Raw genomic sequence first — 23914 nt, forward strand, 5'->3', positions numbered from 1 at the left:
CGGCTTTATGAGTTGTTTGGTGAAAAAGTATTTTCACGACCGCACAGTACAAGGCGCAGGCGACGTGTTTTTGTACATCATAGCGTTGGCGTTATTTACGACATTCGCCTCTGCTTTCCAGCCTCCGTTTTCTAACTTAGTGCGCTCCATTTGTACTCGGAAGATTGGTTGCTAGGTGTTTAGCGTCGTTTCGTGAACGGTTGCTAAGTGTGAGGGAATCACATATGCCTTTTTGAAAATGGATTTCAACTGGTTTTAGTTGTGTTTGAAAGCTATAACAGACTATATTCACCACGTAAATGTGCGAATAAGGTGAGGCTGATTTTGATGTCCTCTCTAAAGTTCGCACAGCGTTAATTTATTCGCTAGCTTGTCAGCTAACGCTAGCGTTAGTAATGTTGGTTACTTTACCCCATTTTGCCTTTTTTGATTTCAAAAATCAGATTTGTGGGTTTTCGTTGTAATCTTTTAGCTAGAGTGTTGTGACACGAGATGTATGTGTCCTTTGGGGTAAGAATGTCACTAACTAGCGTTAGTGGTTACCGTTACGTTACATTGAAACCTTTGCATGCTTGAATTTCAGACCGACAACTCTCACTACGGGGCTGTGTAACTGCTACCGCATTTTCTCATATTACCATTAATGCTATAAAGCTAGTGTCTTCTATGCGGGGAGTATTAGTACATAATACCTGCTGGAAATCTAATTTCTGGTCTCAGACAGCAATAACGTCTGATCTCAGACGTTATTGCTGTTGTTAGGTGTCCTAAAGGTTTGGAAGACTCGCATATGTTCCAGGGAGGCAGCCAACATGATGGGTGATAGCTTAGCAACTGAAGCCGATCTTCTTGGGATGATAAAGGAGGTAACCTAACACAGTACATCGCTGAGAATAGCCACAGCACAACATGACACGTCCAGTCAATTTCAAACCATCCTTGATGTAACGTTAGCTTGATATTTCTCAAGCCTCCTGTTTAATTTGAATGACTTAACATACAGCTCGGTTAAGCTGGAATGAATGCCACATTTGTTCATGTTGTCTTGTGTTTCTAGTATCTTAAGTTTGAGGAGTTTAAAGAGACTGCTAATTGTTTCGATAAGGAGTGCAAAAGCAAAGGAAAACTTGTCTCAAAGCCTCAAGGAAATCATCTCAGAGATTCAAAGATTCGTGAGGTTGAGGTAAATAATAACTTTCTCATAACCTGTGGTTTTATTTATTTATTGGGGCTTTTTGTATATTTCTGTGATCCTATTTTCCAGAATCAATGGGTCTTTTCATATGTTTTCCATTCTTGTACACTGTGTGATATGTACTGTATATAAATTGATCATAAATTGATTAGATTTTTCTTTCCTAACTTTGACTTTTGTAGCGAGATCTCCTTAGGTCTTTCAGCGATGGAGACCACAAGGTGTTCTTTGAATTGTGGACAGAGAATATTCCCCTTGAGGTAATAAACACAGATGCGGAGGCTCAGAGTCTGGAATTCTACCTTCATATTCATTTTACCATCTACCCCCTGAGAAGGCACCCTGGTAGACACGTATGTACATCTACATTGTCTCTCTTTGTCGTTTAAATGTTTCTTTAACAACACAGTTAGGTTAATTGATGTTATCTGCACTTTCAAAGCTTTTTAGCTAAATTTCAACATGTGCTATTTGTCAAAATGTCCACTAAGTTGTGCTGCAGGCTTTATTCTCAGTGGGCTCTCTATGATTTTGCTCATTACAAGTTACATTTGAGAATTCATAATTATGCCCTCACTGTGTTTGATCAATTGAGCTTGTATGTATTAGTTTATACTTGTACAAGTGTATATTTATAAACATGTTTTTTATTGAAAACATAGCAGATTCTTTAGTTTTTGTTGGTGATAGCAGGGCAAAAGAAAGAACAACAATACATTTTTGCTAAATGTCAGAGACTTAAATTATACTTTGACTTTGAAAGCATTATAATACTGGACCAATGAAATGTGTCTTTAGGACCAAGCTGAGTTCCAGGAGAGGATTTCCTTTTTCAAGCAGTATTTGGAGACACGGGGAGCAGCACTGAGCCAGACCACAGAGTTCCTGTCTTACTATGCCTTACCTTTTGTTCCCAACCCCACTGTCCACCCCTGTTTTAAAAGTCTTTTTCAGGTGCACATTCAATTATAGATCATTATCTTCTGTAATAGGTTGTAACTCATTATTACATATTTAACATTGTTCAGTGTTACATTCACACTGAACATAACCCCATTTTCTTTAAACCTACATATTCTGATTAAAGGATTCCTGGATACCGCGTATGAAAGATAAGCTGGAGCAGTTTTTATCAGTGACACTGAAGTTGTCCAACAGCCCAAGGCTTCTGAGTTTGTATGTATCCTTTATCTTGACATTCTCACAATATGTTTGTTTCAGCTGGAACATTGTTGCATTTAGTGATAATAATAATAATAATAATAATAATAATAATAGGGTTTACTTCTATAGCACCTTTCATGTACATGCGTCTCAAAGTGCTTTACAGCCATCAGCAAAAAACATTATAAAAACAATAGTTAGAAGTGAATAATAATAAACATGATAATAACATGTACAAAATAATGACATAATATAACAAATTGACAAACAGATTGACTTAGATTGACAACTGTGTTGTCTCACACAAAGATAGAGTGAAAAACCTTGGTGTTATTTTTGATTCCGCTCTCTCCTTTAAACGTCATAGTAATGATATCACCAAAAGTGCCTCTTTTTCTTATATGCTTCTACTTACTAAGCTAAGAACAGGTTGTCACCTCCCTGTACGGTTATTTCCTAATATATTTGCTTGCTTTTTATTTTTTTAAATTTTTATTATAAGATATACTTTTTAACAAGATCATACAATTGGGTTCCTGTTAGTGGTATAACTTGTCAGTAGTTGGTTCTCAAGAGGTGTATTCATACAGTGCGTGACAGCCCATACAGAGAAGTTTGGTGTAAATAAAAAAACAGCAAAAACCTAGCAGATAACATCTCAGAAATGTCATGCCTTCTTTCAGCACATTTAGCTGAGCCCCAAGCAGTGGTGTCATAGTGTGTGACTAAAGAATTCATTAGCGGAACTGTTGCCCTGAACTGGTCATTTCTATATCCTGCAAGCAAATTCTGTCTAAGTTACATTTGTAAATGGTTGTGTGTGAGCATGGCAGAACCCCATCTTACAAAAAAATCACCCTAAGAGTGAAAGGCACATTATGGCAAATTTCCAAAACTAAACCCAATCCCTACTGGCCAATGATCAAAGCGTATAAATTAACATGGTGAGTGTCATCTCAAGAGTTTAAATAAATAAATAAATAAAAAATCAGCCTGTGTGTACAATTTTGTAATATGCACATTTTCTAATGTCCAAAAACTTTATTAGTTGCATTACAGACAGTTTATTATAACATGAAAACAACTTGAATGACAGAACACACACAGACTGGCATTTAAGAAAGCAATTAACTTGAACATTCTTACTGTACCCTTTGTATTTAGCTGTATGAGTTTGTCACTGATGTGAATGACAGCCCAGCACTAAATCTGTCCAACCCTGTAAACAAAAACAATTACTGATTCATTATCATACCTGGAATCGTTTCAGCTTAGTCCTAAACAGATTTGCCTGCAGTATTTCAGACAGGATGACATTGTACACTGCATCTTTACAATGTGTATGTTAAGCTCTGAATAATAGGTAGAAATATAGTAGAAATGTCTGATTTGTGTTCTGTTGAATGTGAGTGTATATTCCTTAACAGACCTAATGCAGAAGGAGGGTGGAAGGAGCACTAAAGGTAAATTTCCCACTAAATTAATCTACCTTTTTCTAGTGGTTTGCAAATATTATATCTGTCCCTTTGTCTATATTATGTCAAAATCTAGCCATCAACTGCAGACTTAGCAATGGCATCAAATAAGATGTTGAGATCAAATTGTACAGAAACTTCAGGCTGTTAATAATTTTATGTTCGAGTTTTGATAAGGAACAAACATTCCCACCCATTGAAATTTTTAGATCACTCCTGCTTAATTATGGTCAATAATTGTCTGTTTTGAGTCAAAAAAACAAAACAACTGACAAAGTCACATTATGACAGCTATTGTCATGTAAATCACCAACGTAAATGTTTTTGTGTCTAGTTTCTTAACTAAAATATCTAGTACAACTGTCCATTTCTTGGAAGGAAATGACATCTTACATTAAATCAAGGGTGCCTGATATAATAGGTAAGTTCTGCCAAACGTTTGTCCTGAAGATAAGACCTACCACTGTTGCAATTCTTTGTTGAGAGAACCGCCAAAGGTTAATGTTTTCACAGCCTTCAAACATAGAAGCCAAATCTGAAATAGTCATGACTCAGTCAACACTCAATGTGAATAATATTTTTTAGACTTGTAACTTTGTTTTTTAAAGCATTTTAAAACAACTAGCTTGACCAAAGCTATACAGGGCAAAAACATATCATGAACAGAAATAAAAACAGCATAAAAGTATACAATAGCACAAAATGTATACAGTAAAACAGATAACAATAAATAATGGACAGATAAATCATAAACATCCACTTATTGTGTTCTATTTAAATGTAAAAATTAAGCATTACCTATGTTATGCCAATCTTACCCAGTGTCAGCTGGGATTGGCTTTAACCATTATTAATTTCCAAATGGATCGTTTTGACAAATGTTTCACAGAAAATGTCACTCATGTGATTAAGTTAGTTTCTTTTGTGTGCACGATTCAATAGAGGCTATGCAGCAGTTACAAGTCCAACTAGTTGAATCAGAGCGACGCATTGCCGGCTATGTGCGGAAGTTTAACAAGATGCAGGCCGACTACCACAACCTGATTGGAATCACTGCTGAGTTGGTTGATTCATTGGAGGCCACAGTCAGCGGAAAAATGGTGAGTCAGCTCGACTGTTTGGCAGACGTTCTCACACAAGCTACAGTACAGGCACAGACTACAAAGAGATGGGCACAACATAGATATTCAAACAGACATGCTCCACACACACATACACATGCACACACACATACTGGGGACACATAAGTGCAATACAGCTGAGTAGCATAAATACTGCACTAGCACAAAAAACACTTTACTCATGGTTGTACGTAATATGAAAACACTTGTATACTTTTTCTGTAATTTCAAATCATGTATACTAATGCTGTACATGACACAAATCTTAAACACTGATACAAAATAGCAACACAGTTTTCCTTTTCTTTATCCAGTATCTTCAAGCTCAGGCATTGTGATGTGCTTTCACAGATCTCCCCAGAGTACCTGCAGAGTGTGTGTGCTCGCCTTTTCAGCAGCCAGATGAGGCAGAGTGTGGTGCAGAGCACAGACTTCACCAGACCTGGCACTGTGAGTTAGAGCACACAACATCTTTTGGTTAATCCTTATTTTCTCCTTCACACCTTACTGGTAGAAGCATGTCAAAATACACGGCCTTGAGGCTGGGACACGCTATAAATATTTACAGTGACACAACAGACAATGTCAAAGGGATACTAGCAGAGAGGTGCTGTACGTCCCTTAAGTCACAGAAAAAGTTACAATTGTCTTTGAAAAGGAATTCTGTACGTGTTTTTAAATAGGGTTAATCTCTGGAAAGTGTCCCTTTGTCCTCTTCCGTCTTTATACTACTTACCAATTCTGCAGTTTGTGTCCTGGTAAAAAATTGATTCTAGTGTTGCATGAATCCACACGACTTTTGGAGGTTTGTTTGAAAAATGAAATACATATGACATAACACTGAACAAAGGGAATAAAAAATATTAAACTTAAACACAAGTCACAGTTTCCACAACAACAATGACAATCACTCTTAGGGTATTGTCCATCATTGTGGTGTTAAACTCTATCTTGGTAAATCTTTTTGTTTTAAACTGAACAACTTTCTTCTGTGTGTTTTTGCGTTTGTGTGTGATGCTTTTGTCCACAAAGGGATATTACTCTATGAGTCCTTATGATGATGGCTATGTAAGTTTCCTATGTTTCATCTTTACTTCTTGTCATGACTCAGGTTCATGCCTCTCAATTTGTTTGTGCCTTGCCATGTCTCCCACACCTTTTCCATTGCCTGCTTGTCATAATGTCTACCTTCCCTTCCTTTACTACAGTTAGATATTTCCTGGTTTATCTTTGTATCCAATCTACCTTCCCTGATATTTTCATCATAAAGGAAAGAAAGCACTTCTCTTGTGTTTGGGTTGACAAAAAAGCTGGGTTACTTTACGCTGGGTTACAATTGACAACCAGCATAATTGTGATATTCTGTAGCTCAGTTGGTAAAGGCAGTCGTCCAGGCACCACAGGGTCAGTGTTTGCATCCCCGGCCCTGGCTATATGTCGAAGTGTCTCTGGGCAAGACACTGAACCCCTAACAGCCCATTCCCATCCCCAGCTGTGCAGTGCTGGTCCCAAACCCTCCCCAAATTGGGGAGGGTTGCGTCAGCAAGGGCATCCGGCGTAAAAACTGGGCCAAATCAACATGTGGACGATGATCCGCTGTGGCGACCCTGAACTCACGGGATAAGCCGAAAGGAAAAAAATAAATAAATTAGCACCATTAAAGCAGGCACTTTAATAAAAAATATATAACTTTTACAGAAGCTAGTTGGATCACAAGTTATCGCATTTGCTGTAAGAAATACTTAATTAACTTTTCCACTCACATTTCTAAGAACTCTGGACAATGGTCATCAATCCAGGTAGTCTCAATAAAATATTTATGTCACCTGCAGTTGAGAGCTCTGTAAGGGCCATATTTGTCCTCACATAAGAAAGTAAAGGTACCTTGTATCACTATATAACACAATAATTGTAATTATTAGACCCTTTATGCCTTATTAATATTGGCTTTAAGAAGATGTTTGCTTGGTTTGTTTGTTCATTATGCTACTTTGCTATGATTTACTTTACCACCTTTGGTAAAATGTAGATGAGGCCCGAGAGCAGAGCTTTCTACCTAGACAATAGAATCAACAGAAGATGCCTTTCAATTATCCCAACAGTAATAAAAGGATGAAATAGTGAGCAGAGGCTTAATCTCGGCTTGTGTATTTAGAGAATTTAGATGGGGCCCTTGTGTAGGTGGCCAGATAAAATCTGAGAATAAATGTAGCCTTAAAATCAAAGTGTTAATAAAACTGTAAAAATAAATGTTTTTTTTTTTTTTATTGCCCAGATATTGTTAGGATAATGTTAGGATCTTGTTATGCTTCAGCATTGTACAGAGCAACTAAAATGCATAGAGAAAAGGAAACTTCTGAAAGAATCCAGCTATCAAAGTTCTCCTCCATAATGGCACATATAACTCTGCTAGAGCTTCATGACTGCACCCAGGCCCACAATACAATTGTGACAAATGAAGGGATGGTGGTTCATGCTAACCCACCATCTGTGGAATATGATAATTAGTAAATTATGTTAGTCTTATCTTCTAACTGTTTGCATGGGTGATGTTGCCACACAATAATACATTTCATATTCAAAGATTTAGCATGAACCAAGCATGATTTATGCATGTCCAAAAAACCCACTAATGACCTATTTAGCCAGTAACTAACTTGAATGTTTTAGGCAGAGGGTTAGTAACTAGATAGTAATAAAAGATTAAAGGTCTACGTTTTTTCAGCTGTGTCCTATGGTTCTTTTTTGGGGTTACATGTATTTAAATGCTTTGAAACTCCCCTCTGCATTTCATATATTAAAATGTATCTCTGCTTCTAGCTGGAACACTAAAGTTCAGATAACATGACATCATCCGAAGTAAAAACTGCCAAATGGTATCTGGAAACCTTTTTCAGATAGGAGCAGGGATATTTAATGCAGGAATGTCAGGTGGATGTTTTATTTCATTTATATACATGTACTCCCAAAACTGGAACCACAGGAAGCAACTTGAAAATCAGTGACGTCACTCTTTAAAGGAATAGTTTGTAGTAACATTGGAAAAGGTTTCCACACTTTACAATAGTAATGTAGTTTGAAATTGTCAAATTGTAAATTCACTCTGTTCCTTGTTGTTTTCCTGATTTCTGCTTTCATTTACAGGCTTCCTCAATGTTACGAGCATCAATTGCACCACAGTAAGTGGTAAAATGATAAGAGGTCTTCTGCTAATTTGCACAGTCTCAAAAGTGTTTTGATAAAACATGACTGCCACGTCTTTTTAAAATAATTTTCAGAAGGTCTAAGGAGGTACCAATGCTGCCCTCCCTAGACTATGAGAAGCTGAAGACAGACCTGGTTGAAGGCGCAGACAGACTCAAGTCCCTTCTGCTTCAGGCACTGCGCTGGGTGAGCATTAATTTTATTATATACATTATAGTCATAATCTCTTAATCTGCTTATGACAAATGGGTTATTTTGCATTAGATATATTACATTTCTTTCATAATGGACATTACTGCTCATAAGTTACTGTAAGGTCTTAGCTTAATAGAGCATCTTAAGTATAGTGGTGTGAGAGCATGAAGGAGACAAGAGCACCTCATTCAGTTTGGATGTATAGTCTTCATTGTTGGGTCTGTTTCTCACATTGTATTAGAGACTGACCCGCTCACTCCCTGGTGAACAGAGAGACACGGTTCTCCAGGCGTATGTCACCAATGATCTGCTGGAATGCTATAGCACTAGGCAGGCTAAACAGGTAATGTCTGAAGCTTTTGCCTTAAACACATTGTAACCTTATTAAGAATGCAAGATAGAACATTTGTTACAGTCTCAACTCATGGCTGGGTTCTTTGTACTTGCCTCTGTGGTCCAAGCCACATTTTTCACTTTCTTGTAATACATCTTAACATAAATCTTTCCATAAAATTTCCAACAGCACAAATGGCTGACAATAAGAAGTGAGTTTTAACAGTGTGCTAGTCTCCTGTGACCCCGTGGTGATGCTTATAACTCACATATGATGGCCATTCTGTTTGATCCCGCTAGCTCCATAAATCTGTGTGAGTCAACAGTCTATGCTTGACCCCTTACTAAATGAACTTGTTTTTCCAACAGTTATCAGGTCTTGTAAAATTTTGCTGTAATTTTAATGTAATTTTGCTGTAATTTTAATGTCATTCCACTTCTTCTGCCCTAATAATCTGTCCAAGAGCACAGCTAGGAATTGAGCCAAAGACACTTCCAATGAAAGCTGAAAACAGTGGCCTTTACATTGAAAATATATATAAATAAATATTGAAACCTCAGTAGTTGTTGGGATAACGAGTAACTGCAAATTATCTGCAAAACATGTGTGACCTTCTCATAATAGGTCATTTAAGTCATTTACAAATCATACTTGAAAGCACTTTATATAATTCTAAACAGCCCTCCATTTTGTGCTTTAATAGAGAACCGTGCTTTATTTATTGAGGTCGAAGAATGAGATTGTCCGCCAATACATGGCTCGTCTCATCAATGCATTTGCTTCCCTTGCAGAGGGTAAGTGCTCAGCTGCCATTAGATTAGGTTAAGCATTTCCGTATCTTTTCTTTGTATAATAAGTCTTCATCTAACTGGATGTATTCATAGACATAGACATGAACGAAATAGCTCATTGCATTTTACCATATCACATAAACTGCTGGTGGTTTTCTGCGGGAGAATGCTGTTAATTGTATATTCTGTTGATAATCACAGGTCGGGTTTACCTCTCCCAAATCCCCATTCTTCTAAAGCTTCTAACAGAGACGCTCAGGAAGGAGGAAAAAGACTCACCGACTAGAGAGAATGTGCTAGTGGCCTTGCAGAAACTCAGCCTCAGGTAAAAATAATCAGTGTATTAAAAGACTCTTGCCTTTTCAGTTTCTTTACAAGTTTACAATCATCACCATTAGCCTCAGGAAAAATTGTAACTGAATTAAATTTTATTTTCAAATGAGAGTTTGGAGACTATGCAATTTCCTCCAAGTCTCTGTCTGTCAGTAAGGCAGCATAAATTGGATAATTATGATTGGCAGATGGCTTACTTCTAAATGGCCCCCAGTCATAATAAACTTAAAGCAAGCCACATTGCCTAGTTGAAAGAACAAGTTTCTTAATTTAAATGGAAATGTGAATTTGAGTATCTTAACTTTTCTCCTTGACTTTGAAGTTTGCTAAATTAATTCACAGAATCTTGTATGTGATGGGATGTGAGGAATTGTTCACCTCGTTAGCTTTTGTTTTTCTTGGTCACCTAGCAGAATTCCTGTCCTGTATGCACAAATACTTGTGTTTAATTTGCTATTAATCCATCATTTATCATCATGCTGTGGTAGGAGAACTCAACAGACAGCCATGATAGCGGATGGTGTGATTGGCTGGCTGGTGGATGAGCTGCAGGAGTCAGACAGCCTAAGTGACTACACCCTGGAGTACTCTGCAGCTCTGCTTATGAACCTGTGTCTCCGAACAAAAGGTAAAGACATGGCACAGGTACATACAGCACTTAGACACAATTAAATATTTCTAGCCCACACTCCCTAACATTTTTGTTTACATTCGTCAGCAGAAAAACAGACAGACCACAGACTGATACTGATACTGGCCATGTTCTGGTTTTTGTTCTGGTTAAAATCTCCAGCATAAAGTATAAAAGTGTGTTTCCCATAATTTATTTTAAGAAGTTGCACAGCTCCAACACACTGTTCTTTGTACTCAAACTATGTTTGACCTCATAGAGCAAAGCAATATTTTGTACATTGTTTAGTGTTTGGATGGTCCTGCAGTAATAGATTATTGGATTCATGAATTAGAAGTGATGTCAATGTAAATCAATTTAATCTCTTCTAAAGCCATATATGCTCTCTGTCAGACGTTTTCCCTGTTGGAAGATTTCATTATGGACAGAATTAGGTCCATTATTGATTGGGTTTGAATTCAGTGCACATTTTTTAGCTTTCACAGCTAATGCCAGCATTTTTGAGAATGTCACAGTACAATACTGCACTGCATTGGATATGTTTTATTATTTCTCTACACTTAAGAAATATACGTGATTGATGATTACTTATTATTCAGAGAGAAGGATATTAAGAAAAACATAGTGTTATAAGCCGGTGTGTGTCTGTGTGTTTTTGTGTGTTGTCCTGTTCCCATTCTGCAGGAAAAAGGAAGTGTGCAGAGAGTGCCAAGCATGTACTAAAAGTTCTAACTGACCTCCTTGGACATGAGAACCATGAGGTACTACACACATCTCTGAGAGCTGTTGATTAGATTTTTGCATATTTATTTTAATACGGAAGTCTTTTATCCCTTTATCTTTATCTTTTTACTTACTATGACATAGTTACATCTCAGTTAGCAGCCAGGTCATACAAATATATCCTGTAATTCCAATGTATTGTTTAAACATTTTTCTACTTTCTATCCATGTTCCCTTGTTGCTGCATTTTCCTACAAGCTTTTACCTATTTCTCCGAGAACATAAAAATAGAAGTTGTGTGTTTGTGTCACTTTGCTTTCCTCAGATTCGACCATATGTGAATGGAGCCCTGTACAGTGTCCTGTGTATTCCCTCAGTGAGACAGGACGCCAAAGAGATGGTGAGATAGCAAAAATGTCTTCACCTACTTGGGGGATACAGACGCAGTTTGTGTTTTGCTCTGCATTTTTCTGTCTTCATGTCACCATACAGCCAGTGTTTGAAGAGGAAACAGGATCAGGATCCTGGTACCAGGATCCTGGTACTGGGCTGGGGGTTGTATTTGTGTCAGTGCTTCATACTGACTCCAAATGAAGTGTAATTGGTGTTCATGACATGCATTTCAGAGCTGGATTGTGTCCAGTGCGATATCACATTTAAGCTGAAGCCTCAGACATCAGACATTTTACTAAAGACAGTTTTACAGTTCGAGCACACAATGCTTCTCTCCATTGCATGCCTTAAAATCGAATGATATTATTGTACAGTATGCTACCTTTAGGTATTGGTTGATATATTTTAAAGGTATAATATATATAATATATTTTGAAGTGCAGTATAATATATTTTGAAGTGCAAAATATATTGAATGAATATTTTGCGCTTGTCTTTCTGCAGTAAAGTGGACATTTACTGGTATGATATCTGTTTTCCTCATATATATGTAGAGTGTGGAGGAGATTCTCCGCTGCTACAGCAAAGAGGAGAACCCAGACCTCAAAAGGCAGATTGAGTTTATCATTAAACAGTTGAACTCAGGTCAGTTTATTCAATTTTATTGTACTTTATGAATGCACATGCATATATTATGAATTGACTCTGTATTCACATTTTTGATAATATACTGTCCAAAACACAAATGAAATCATGCAGGTTTAGAGGGTTGTCCTTAAATCCAAAATATTAATCTTCATGTTCAGAAATTAAATTGGAGTATGTTTGGTAGAAAGAGTTTATTCACGTGTTTATAGTTTTTTTTCGGTTTACTAAGGTGCTTTTTTTGTTTAGATTTTCTTAAAATCCACATCCCCACTTTTTCTATATTTATAAGTTACACTGAATGTGTATGTGCAGATTTACATTGTGAAGCAGGAAGTGATACCTAATGTTTTAGTATTAAAAAACAACTAACTGACTTGTTTAATCCTTGCTTCTGTGACCGTCATGTACTCAGCTGAAGAAGAGGGGCCAGAATCAGACGATGAAGAGGACGACGACGACAATGATGTAAGTCCTGCTCTTGGCATGTTCAATATCGATAAATACCTTATACACTTTGCATATGCTCAACACATTAAGTAAGGACGACTATAGTACAGGAATATATTAACTTTAAGAGAAATTAACAGAGCACAATTGAAGAAGAGATAGAAAAAATAATAAACTACAACCTGACAAGTACACGGTCCTAAAGCTGTAGATAGCATGAATGGGTAGAGTCTCCCTGTTGTGTGTGTGTGTGTGTGTGTGCGTGCGTGTGTGTTAGCAACTGCTTCTGTGTACGTTCTCCTATTTCTTTGCCTGCTATTGCCTTACTATGACCAAAGCAGGGAACAGATTTATGTTGCTCACGTTAAAGCAAGTTTCAATACTGTGGACTACACTGCTTTCTTTTCTGAACATTGTATTTATTCTAGTTTGTAGACTCATATTGACATTACTACAACCAAGGTCATTCACAATACAGCTGAGTAAATTAGGCACCACCAAAGTAAACAAGCCTCAATGATTTTATATATTAATGTTTAATGGAGACCCAAGGCTGAGGTCATTATATCAGTTGTGTGTTTCATAATGTAATTGATGTCACCAAACATGAAATGTTAATGTTAATGTTAATAAATACATATGTATATCCACTATAGATAATATAACCTTACCTATGTTTTTATTATGTGTTGAAAGGAAGATTTATTGGAAACAGACCTTGACAAAGAAGAAATTCTCCAGCCACAGCCCAGAGAACTTTCTGGGGAGAGCCTGCTCACCACTGAGTACCTGGGAGTAAGTTCTTACAATGGACAACTTAATGTAACATGTTGGTAGTTTAGCAAATACGTTCAAGTCCTTACACACTTAAGGGAACATTACATTATTAACTAAAAATCAGTCTGCTAGCTTATCAAAGCTCATTTGGTTTTCTCTTCTCCATAAAACCAGCTAGTTCTGAGTGCTGCAGTAAAAGATTAACAATACCTGAGAAAAGGCGAACTGTAAATTTTTCTGCTGTAAAGTGTGTGCATGCCACAGGGGCATTAGACACTCTGAATCTATTGGGCATTGCAGGGTTTCATGGAAATGACAGGATAACAGATAATCAAAGAAGATAACAGGTAAATTATATTATCTATGCACTATACAGTTGAAACTGTAACTGTTGAAAACGGAACACTTTAAACAACTTTTATTGCCCATATTACCTTTCTTCCCTCCCTTACACATCTTATCTAACTGACACATTTCTTCCTGTTGCAGTTACAAGCCTCTGATACATATACGTTTTTTTACAATTCATACGTTACCACAGTCTATCTCTCTGCTGATGACTAAGATGATGAGATGGTTTCCAAATGAACACACGTTTAAAAACAAAATAAATGGTATATTGTTTATCTTTTACTGTTAACATGCAATCTTGTGTGTGTGCGTGTGTGTGTGTGTGTGTGTGTAGATCATGACAAACATGGCAAAAGTGAAGAGGAAGTGTACCCCTCTGCTGCAACAAAGTGTTGATGAGCCCCTACAGCGGCCAGTCACCCCAAGTTCTCAGCGTAACGCTGTGTAAGTTAAGTGCACCTATAGAATATGTGAATAAGAATATTAACATTCTTAAGGTGACACACTTAGTATTTGTCCTTGACTACTAGAATCACAGGAATTGTAACTTAAAGAAACTTCTGCGGTGCATCTACAGTTAGCAGGCAGAACATAGTATATTATTCTACATTAAAGACACCTGGACTCTTTTCTTTCAAAGCTTATCATTTTACAACGAGCTAACAGATAGCTCACAGACCAATATAATAATGTTCGTACAGCCATTAAAACTAGTGTAGTATGTCACAGCAAAAATGGCTTCAAATACATATTTAAAGGTAAATGAATGAATCAGCAGGGAGAGACTGGGACTGACATTGCTCTGTACTGAAAGGCAGATCATTCTCTTCCTAATTAGAACAAATGGTAATGCTGTTTCAGATGTGATAAAATTGTCAAAAAAACTCCCAATATGACAATCTTGTATAAAAGTTATTCAAAACCTGAGTTGTAGTTCTTGTGTTTATCTGTCACATGTAGTGGTCACCGCACCGACAACCAGGGTGGTGAAGAAAGAAGCCTACCTCCTTCCCGATACAACTCTCGACCTCCTACACGCTCTAGCAGTCGCCCCAGTACTGTTGACTCCCTACGTCACAGCATTGGTGGGTTGATCTGTGTGTTAATATGTATTGTTTGCATCTTCCAAATGATTTATACTGTAGCAGTAGTTAAATCCTTGCTGAACATTGTTCAGGAGAGTAAAGAAATTAATCTTTCAACCATGTCCTCTGGCTATGCTATGCTGTAAATACTTTCTGGATTATTGTGATGTAATGCTAATATGTCCTTGCTTACATTTAAACACGCTAAGAGTCGGAGTGTGGCCGTTTGTCCCAGGAGTTGGAGTTGGACAGGCCATGTGAAGGGCGAGTCAACAAAGGACATTCCCAGGTGGAACACAATGGGCACTCTGCCAGGTAAACTTACACACAAAAATTAACTGCACACACACAGGCACACACAAGTCTGAATCTGCAGCAGTGTCACAGTGAACAAGAATAACTATATTTGATTATATAGATGTGTGTTGGTTTGATGGTCTGTGGCTACAGTGATATTGTAGCAAGAGAGTCATTGTAACTTTTTAGGAGAAGAGAAGACCTGTCTTGATCACAGACGGGGTCAGTTGTTTAGTGGTGCTATATGAAGGTAATAAGTTATTGTACAGTAAGGATCCAATTCTAATAGCAACTGTTCAGTTCACTGTCCAGCATAAGTGAGTGAACTTGTCCATATAGTTAAAGGGAAGATTGGGAACAAAGTACGCACAAGGGAGTTTGTCAAGACAAGGTCAAAGACAAAATACGAATGAAACACAACAAGATATAGTACAGGACCGGCTGTAGCTCAGTTGGTAATGCAGTCGTCCGCGGACCACAGGGTCAGTGGTTCGATTCTTAGGTCCTGACTATGTGGCGAAGTGTCCTTGGGCAACACACTGAACCCCAAGTTGCTCCTGGTGGAATAGATGGGTTTGAATGAGAATTAACATTGTAAAGTGCTTTGGATAGAAGAGCTATTTAAGCGGCCATTTACATTTATAATATTTCAGTGAAATACTGTTCTATTCAGCTTATAAGTGCATTTAGTCAGTTGTTTAATAACAGCTTCTCAGAAAATGTACTAAACCCTATGAAGCAGTGAGTCAAAGAAAAATTAAGTACACAGCTGAAGTTTGTGTAAAACAGATTGTGTGTCAGTGTATTTGTGTATCTGTGGAGAGATTTGGCAGCGGTGTTATTTAACACCAGTTGGTGACTTAGCACTGCCAAGCTGGTCCGTAAGACTGTGACATGCGTTTAAACGAGCAGTGACTACAAAGAGACCCATTCAATCAAACCTCCCCTGCTTCTGCACTGCTTTAAATCCCCGAGGAACTTGACTCCTGAATCCCACCAACAGCACTGAGTCCTAGGAAACCGCTTAAGTTATCCCTCACTCTATCCTTCAGGAACGTAAAAGACCTCTACAATACAGCTTGTTTGAATCTGACTTCAGTAGCCTCATTTCACCCCAGTTTGGAGGACGAGACTTTTATACTGAGAAGCTACTTGAGGACAGAGTCATTGATAGTCAGTTGACTGAATCGTAGCAACACAGCAAGTTGGCAAATAACAAATTAAAACATGTACCGAATATTTTTGCCCTGTGTTTGTAGGTTTATGTACAGAGACAATTGTATTCAATGAATATAAGAAATCCCTCCAACTCTTATTTTATAAGATTTTATTTACTGTATAAACAATTTGTGATTGTTGTGGTTGTTACTGACACAGGGACAGCGATGCTTTACCGACATAAGTTAAACAGAAAGTAAAATGGTGCGTAAGCTTTAAACAAATAGCCAATTAAAATGTTTAACAATGGTGTGTGTATTTTGTAGTTTAAATAACTCATCTTCCCTCTGCCTAACTCAACAACCTTAACATAAAATCATAATACTGTACAAATGTTGCTTGACCCTGCTGATTACTGTTTTCACTTTATACTTTTAAAGCACCATGGTCTGTCACACTATCATCCCAGTGGAAATCAGCAAAATAAATGCTATTGTGTGTCACAAGAAACCAGCTTGAGCAAGAATTTATTCTGTGGCCACGACAACCAGGATTCTTAACTTCTAAATTGTTTTGTAAAATGACATACAAGTAGAGGTACTCATGTACCCTAAATTATTACATTTTTAAGCTGTTTCATATGCCAATGTTGATTGTCTGTCTTCACAGCTCATTTTTGAATTTTGATTTATTGTAACTTTTTTACACTACAAATGAAATCCCAATATTATTTATTCTACTCTCCTTTTTCCTTGTTAACAGTGATGATTATATCCCTGCATTTGTAAGCCAGCCCAAGATTCCCCGTACACCTGAAACTGCAGCCAGCCAGACCAGTGCTCACAGGGGTCAAGGCTCCCAGTGCTCTCAGCTGGAACCTCAACAGGGCAGCCGGCCAGCATCTGCCAGCTCCACAGGAGGTGGACGACGACAAAGTGAAAGTAAGCCACAAGCCAGCACTGGTGAATTTTGGCTCCAGCTGATTACTTTGTCTACCTTGTCAGTTTGATTGTCCACTCTGCCAGTCACTTTGGAAGATAAACACACCATGATTTTGGAGGTCGTTTGTTTTTCAGAAAATCCGGCTGCCTTAGAAGCACTTAGAAGTAAAATATGCAGTCCCAGTAGAGGTAAAAACATTTTCTATGAACGTATTTGTCTCACTGAACATGCCCATTGTAGGTGGCAATATGGAAAAAATCTTTCATGGTGAGGTTAGGGATCACAGCTCTAACAAAATGTGTTAACAAACTGTCACCAAACTAATTCTGCAAGACAATGTGTTTCTGCCAGATAGATGCCCTGTAGTGGAGTTCACTACACATAAGCGCAGGACTGGGGTTGTTTTCTGTCTCTAAATCCTTCTCAGAGTTGAACAGTGTCCGTGATTAAATGCAATGTAAATCTGCCAAAGCATTGCAAATGTTTCGGAGATATTTGAAATGTAAGTCTTTGAAATTTAAACCTGGCTCCTTTGTTTCCTCTGTCTCTGGCCTGATTAACATGTTAAATATTGTACATTTCCTCCTTCATTCCAAACAGGTTTTACTAGAATTGTCAGTCTGTGAGAACAAAAGCAGAGTTAGTAAGGAAATTAAGTGAGCATGAAATTTGTCTTAACCTCACTTCTGGATTTCAGCTTGTTTTACTGGAAGCGTGCAACACAATCCACAAATCCAGTGTTTGGCTTTTGTATCACTGCATTTATGCATTGAAGTGATTTGTCTGTGTGCTACAGATATAACAATGCTTCAGAAATCCTTGGGACTCGTTGGCATGTATTGGTTTAAACAATTTTTTCATTCATTGCTCTGGCTATACTTACCCCCATCTTGACTTTTCAGCTGTTCTTTGTGTTTTTATTCTGTAGATCTCTTCCTGGCTTATTAACTTTCACCTTTACAGTCCCAAAAACACAGATTACAATGATTTCCATGTGTAATATTGGATCATGAACATACCATTGACAGAACACAAAAAAAAACATTATTTACAAAACATGAAAAGTAACTTTTGTTGAACAGATTCAGTACTCCGTCCAATTCAACAATGTCCTTTTATTAATTTACTGTCATCTTCACTTCTCAATGACAGACCTTGATTCCCTGCAGGCAAGAGGGCCTGATCAGTAGCTCTGGTACTCTTAGTTGGGGGATAACATCTTCCAATGCTCTCATGCATCTCAAATCCCTTTAATGAGCAACTATCTCCGGCTCTCAAGCTGGGTGCCCTACCATAAAGCTAGTAATGGCCCCTAATGGTCACTTAAAGCCGCCACATCCTCCTGTGTCTGTGTGTGTGTGTGTGTGTACTTTTGAGGTCTGGCAAGTGTCAAGACTTTTTTATGAACGCATGGATTCAAAGGAAGCCGCTTAATCAAACCTCTGCTTAGGGCAATAAGCACTATAACATTATAAAACAGTCATTTATCTTTACATTTATTTTCACTTAAATGCAGCTGCTGCTGAGTTTCAAGCATTATTAATATTTTCTTCATAGTAGAGTCAGGCTGCAGGGAGAGAATAAGTATCCACCTTTGGTGGCCATCCGCTGTGACTGAGAGAGACGTTCCACTGGCTGAGGAGAGATAGAGGAGGCATTTGTGTTGCTGACTGGGCCACCCACTAAGCCCAGTAAGCACAAATATAGCTGCCAAGCCATGTTGAAAGGACAGAAAAAGCACAACTATCCTAACTTAGTCATGGTGACAACACTGGTTTCATGTGATGACAGATCCCTGTAATCTTACCTTGTCACTAAAGAATGCAGAGACTTTATTATAAGTTATACCAATACTGAATAAGGAATATATATTGCATTTGAAATTAATTATGTTAGATATTGTTACTCACTCGTGGTTTCTTTCATGGTTAGTGTCACAATGGGTGCTACAGTTTTGCCCCCCACCCCTCAAAAATGTGTTTGCTTACTGTTCATGTGTAGCACAAGCAGGATTTTGTGACATCACAACGTACACATCTTTTACATTTTTCAGTACATACATTTTAATAGAAGAATTGTTTTCCCACTTCATTGGTAAATTAAAGTCTAACTGTCCTCTACCTTCTCTTCTCCTGCCCTAAACCGCCTTACCCAACCAACTCACCCCAAACCCCCTCCTTCTTTCCTCTCCATCTACAGGCAGCCAGTCAAAGAGGAAATGATGAGGGAGCTGTCACCATGGAGTAGGTCTATCTCCCCTGAAACATCAAGCTTCCTGTAACATCATCCCCTCCAGGTTATGATCAGGGTCACGGTAACCAAGATGGTTAAGGATCAGCAGTAGGGAGAGGAGGATAGGTTGGAACAATGTGAAGGATTGTGGCTCTGTATTTGGCTTCAGCACAGACTTGTTCTGTAACATAATATGAGGTCAGACAATAATCAAAACTCACAGCCACCCAACCCTGTGCACCTTGTAGCCTTAGTCCACTCTCTCATCAAGCAGATAGTTGACACACTAAATTTGTGCAACATGTTCTATCCATGACTCCATGATGACCAGCAAAGCAGTATAGCTCAGGAAAGGGGAAGACATTTGATCACTTACTTCTCCTTTTGTCATCTGACTTTTTTTTATGTTGGACATAAGCATATTACCCACCAGTCACACAAACACATGATTTGTGGATAAATCCTCAACGTCTGTGTTTAATTTAGTAAATTATGCATTTAAGTAAATGTAAACGGGAATAAGAGTTTAGGAAACCTGACATGATCAGGCATATAGATAGAGAAGTATATTTCTGTGAATATGATAGAGTTTAATTTGTTAAGTAAACACAGTAAGGACGTTTTCCTCTTTAAATTGAATGTACACATACAGCATATAGAGAGATGCAGCAGCTCTTTTGCAAGGCTCACGTATTGATCGTATAATCTGTATTTCCTGAATTTCACAATGGACTGCGTATATAGATTTTTGACTGTGGTGGAGAATATCCATCCACATGAATAAATAATTGTACCAGCTTTACTTCGGATATGAAACAGCTCATATCACAGTAGCTGCTTGAGTTTAACTAATGCTACAATAATGTTTACTGAAATGACACAATCATGATTTGCTTATTAGCCTTAAGATACAATACACTGCCATCCATCAAACATCTGACAAATAAATTTGAATATATTTGATAGACTTAAGTCCAGCATTTCTTGCATATAAATTTGCACTGTGTTCCAGGTTCTGTGATGTTTATTTATGTACACTACTACAATCTTATTGTAAATAATTTTGACAGGAATTTGAATTTGATGTTTTTGTCAGTGGTATTAAAAAATATGGGACATGTAACATGTTTTCTGTAGCATTACATCTTCATATCTTTCCTATTACGTGCTGAATAAGTGAGGGTCCTGGTCTGCTGGCTCCTCAGTCCCCATGAAAAAATTAGCAGTGTCCAGTTTTTTTCCCTCTTCCCCCAAGAGATATCCAACAGTCATGACTTTGGGCACTCCCAGTAAGCAGCAGCACAATGTGAGGAAACAAGCGAGCGTGACGCACTTGCAGCCAGGTGGCCATATAACCCTGAGCTCAAGCCACACTGGTACTGTCCAGCTGTAAAGGCAAAAGGGAGGAAACTTGTGCTTTCTATCAAAACAAAATTTTGGACAAATGCTAAGGGATGGAGCTTCCAGTAATGAAAAAATATCAAATGATTACTGCAGCTTTTCACGATGCTTCAGACCATATTTAATGCTATTTTTACCAGCAGGATTTAGTTTTAGGTGCAGGTTTGGGTGGGTCTTTTGAAGCCCTGTCTCTGTCAAAATCTATTTTAAGAAACTAAATATTTCAGTTTTCTGCCTAGTAGTTGCATATGTTTAATGGTGTTATTTCCTCAGTTTCAGTAGTAATAGCAAAAGGCACTGGGAGGAATGAGGGTTTACAATGGGTGCTCCAGCAAATTAATCTGGCCCCTCGTTGTCCATTAACACAAAGAAGACTTTTCGGATCTTTAAACATTATCAAACCTGTGTCCTTACTACTTTTTTCTTATAACACCCATGAGCCCTGAGTAATGCCAAGTAAAACCAAGTTCATTAGAAGGATATTAACACGCCACCAGATCATGTTTTCATTGGAAAGTGTAAAAATAGATTTGCATTTGCATTCTACTCTGAGTAAGAACAATAGGACATAGTGAGACCAGGAAACAGAGAAAGTATAATAGTTACACTTTAACCTTGCTCTGTCGCTTTAGTTAATATAGTTATTTAGAGACTTGTTTAAGACCTTACTCTGGATTTTCCTATAATGCGAGTAGATTTACCACATCCTCATACATTAGTTCAAAACTTTGCATTCCTTTACATTGAAATTGCAAAAAGAAAGGAAAATATATACTCCCCCAACCTCTTTGGGGACCCTACAAGCATTACGTTTTAGGGCATAATTGCTCTACCAGATGGCTAAATTTTCTGCCTGAGTAAATTTAAAGACCAAAAGCTGAGTAGGCCTGTGCTTAAAATATGTTTATGTAAAATCATTTTGCTTTTTCAACATTAGGGGATAAAACTGTACTGCCTCAACTGTAAATGTATGTGATTATACCCTCTACATTCCCAACATAAGGTCATCCTCTAATGAAGTGTCCTTTGGAATACTGACACCATTTTAGGATGTTATCAGTAGGCAGCCATGCGGACTACTGATAAAAAGGGACGCCAGGAGACATTTCAGTGTCCTGAACCTCATGTTTCCTTGTGACATGACCTTTTAAAAATGTGACCCCCCCCTACAACTGGCCTTTTGTGGTAAACACGTGTAAGCTGTACAACTTTCCTTTCAGGCCATGTTTGCTAGTTTGGTATGAACCCCTACATATAAAAGAAAGAAAAACATCATTACACATTAATTCTTGTCAAAACTTGGCTCCTCTTCCAACAGTTTACCTGTTACCCTTTTTGTGTGTACACCAAAGCAAATCCAAACTGTGGGATAGGATGTTATGTGAGACACTGGTAAATCCCAGTCTAAGGTTGTTGATTCTGCACCAGGAAGAGCATAAAGTATTAATCACCGTCACAGATCACAGCAGTATTAGTTTAACAGTGAGCTACTCTAGCTGTCTCCCTCTGAGGGTGACTCATCAGTGGATGACACCAGCATTTCTGAACCTGCATTTTGCTAGTTGCTTGTTTTGTTACCTGCTTTTTTCATTCTCAAATAAAGGCGCTAATCGTGATGGAGCTCCTGACTTTGAGTCTTTACATTTGTCATGGAACTATAGATTTTCTAAGTTTTTTGGATTCCTGTGGTGGCTTAAACATTGTGCTTAATATAGCCTGGGTCCCACTGCAAATCTCAGCATTTTCAGCTCTAGATGTCTTGACAAAATACCCATTTTCCCCCAAAAAACGTTTCTATTATTAAATCCGAAAATGCTGTTTAAAAGCCCTTCTGATGAAGCACAAACATGATATTTGGGTCTAAAATATAATTTAAGCATGTATTGGGCTCAATAAGGTCCCTGATTCGAATCCTCCGAACGGTTGCGTGGCTTTTCTACCACAGTCCAAAGACATGGATGTGAGGTTAATGATGACTCTACACTGCACATAGCTTTAAGTGTGAGTGAGCCTAAGTAGTGGGCCAGTGGCTCAATGGATACCGGGTCTGATCGAAAGATTCCAGGTTTGAGTCCTGGCTGGTTAGTGAATGTGTTTTTTATATCAGCTGATGAGTCAGACACTAGGGACAACTTTGGAGTTTAGTGTCTTGGCCAGGGACAATTCAACATATAGTCAGGAAAACCACAGGTCGAACAAAAGACAAACTGAGCTACAGCTGCCCAGAAATCACATCTGCCTTTTAATTCTGCCTAAATAGGCTTAAAATAGAAATTTACAGTGTATCCACAAAGTATTCACAGCACTTACCTTTTTCCACATTTTGTTATGTTGCAGCCTTATTCCAAAATGGATCAAATTCATTATTTTCCTCCAAAGTTCTACAAACAATACACCATAATGACAATGTGAAAGAAGTTTGTTTGAAATCATTGTAAGTTTAATTAAAAATAAAAAATGAAAAATCAGATGTACATAAGTATTCAGCGCCTTTTGCCTGATAGTTTGTTTAAGCACCTTTAGGTGCCTACAGCCTACAGATACTACAAGCTTGGCAAACCTATTTTGGGGCAGTTCCATCAGGTTGGATGGGGAGCGTCGGTGCATAGCCATTTTCATCTCTACAGTGGTGTCCAATCAGGTTCAAGTTCAAGAAGGAAGTGCTGTGAATAATTCTGGATGCATTGTATTAAAAAATGCCTGTATCAAGTGCTTCATAGCTGTGTGTTTTGTGTTTATGTGTTAAGCTAACGGGGAAAATCACATCGTGTCTCCTTCATACTGTATTTATTAGAGGAGGAGAATCTCAAGCTAGTTTTTCCAACCAGCATTACATACATTCTTTCAGGAGCCAGGTCTTCAGACTTAACAGAAGGAGGAGGGTGTTGTCTAAATTCTAATTTTCCAGTTTATCGACAGGTTCAGGATAAGAACAGGTTCCTCAGGTTGCTTTAAGACCAACAAAGGATTTAAGAGGGCATTTCGCTTCAGTTTCTCAGTGAAACCACCCTACTGCC

The 23914-nt window shown here is 37.9% G+C and overlaps 1 protein-coding gene across 7 annotated transcripts; it reads left to right on the forward strand.

Moving 5' to 3' along the window:
- The first annotated feature begins 122 nt into the window (after positions 1-122).
- Positions 123-22529, forward strand: LOC137132320 (lisH domain-containing protein ARMC9). Of its 7 annotated transcripts, none has more exons than XM_067514690.1 (27): positions 125-312; positions 800-866; positions 1058-1183; positions 1378-1548; positions 1994-2149; positions 2283-2375; positions 3798-3822; positions 4777-4934; positions 5307-5405; positions 5988-6023; positions 8100-8134; positions 8234-8345; positions 8596-8697; positions 9392-9482; positions 9681-9804; positions 10301-10440; positions 11128-11204; positions 11492-11566; positions 12114-12204; positions 12620-12672; positions 13351-13449; positions 14117-14226; positions 14743-14867; positions 15077-15182; positions 17085-17263; positions 17399-17452; positions 19464-22528. In XM_067514690.1, the coding sequence occupies exons 2-27, from the start codon at positions 813-815 to the stop codon at positions 19484-19486; spliced, it is 2514 nt and encodes an 837-aa protein (XP_067370791.1). In that variant the 5' UTR covers positions 125-312; positions 800-812; the 3' UTR covers positions 19487-22528. The 7 variants fall into 7 exon arrangements, with proteins under 7 accessions (XP_067370795.1, XP_067370794.1, XP_067370791.1 ...); XM_067514689.1 differs by having other exon boundaries at positions 126-312; positions 721-866; XM_067514688.1 differs by having other exon boundaries at positions 126-312; positions 763-866.
- Positions 22530-23914: the final 1385 nt, after the last annotated feature.

Source organism: Channa argus, chromosome 8 (assembly GCF_033026475.1).
Source record: "Channa argus isolate prfri chromosome 8, Channa argus male v1.0, whole genome shotgun sequence".
Taxonomy (NCBI): domain Eukaryota; kingdom Metazoa; phylum Chordata; class Actinopteri; order Anabantiformes; family Channidae; genus Channa; species Channa argus.

Excerpts from the sequence above, each read along its gene's own strand:
- LOC137132320 (XM_067514690.1), top strand. The coding sequence starts at position 813 with ATGATGGGTGATAGCTTAGCAACTGAAGCCGATCTTCTTGGGATGATA. Across the intron at positions 14,868-15,076 it reads CTCCCTACGTCACAGCATTG|AGTCGGAGTGTGGCCGTTTG; the intron begins GTGGGTTGATCT and ends AAACACGCTAAG. Across the intron at positions 17,453-19,463 it reads AATATGCAGTCCCAGTAGAG|GCAGCCAGTCAAAGAGGAAA; the intron begins GTAAAAACATTT and ends CTCCATCTACAG.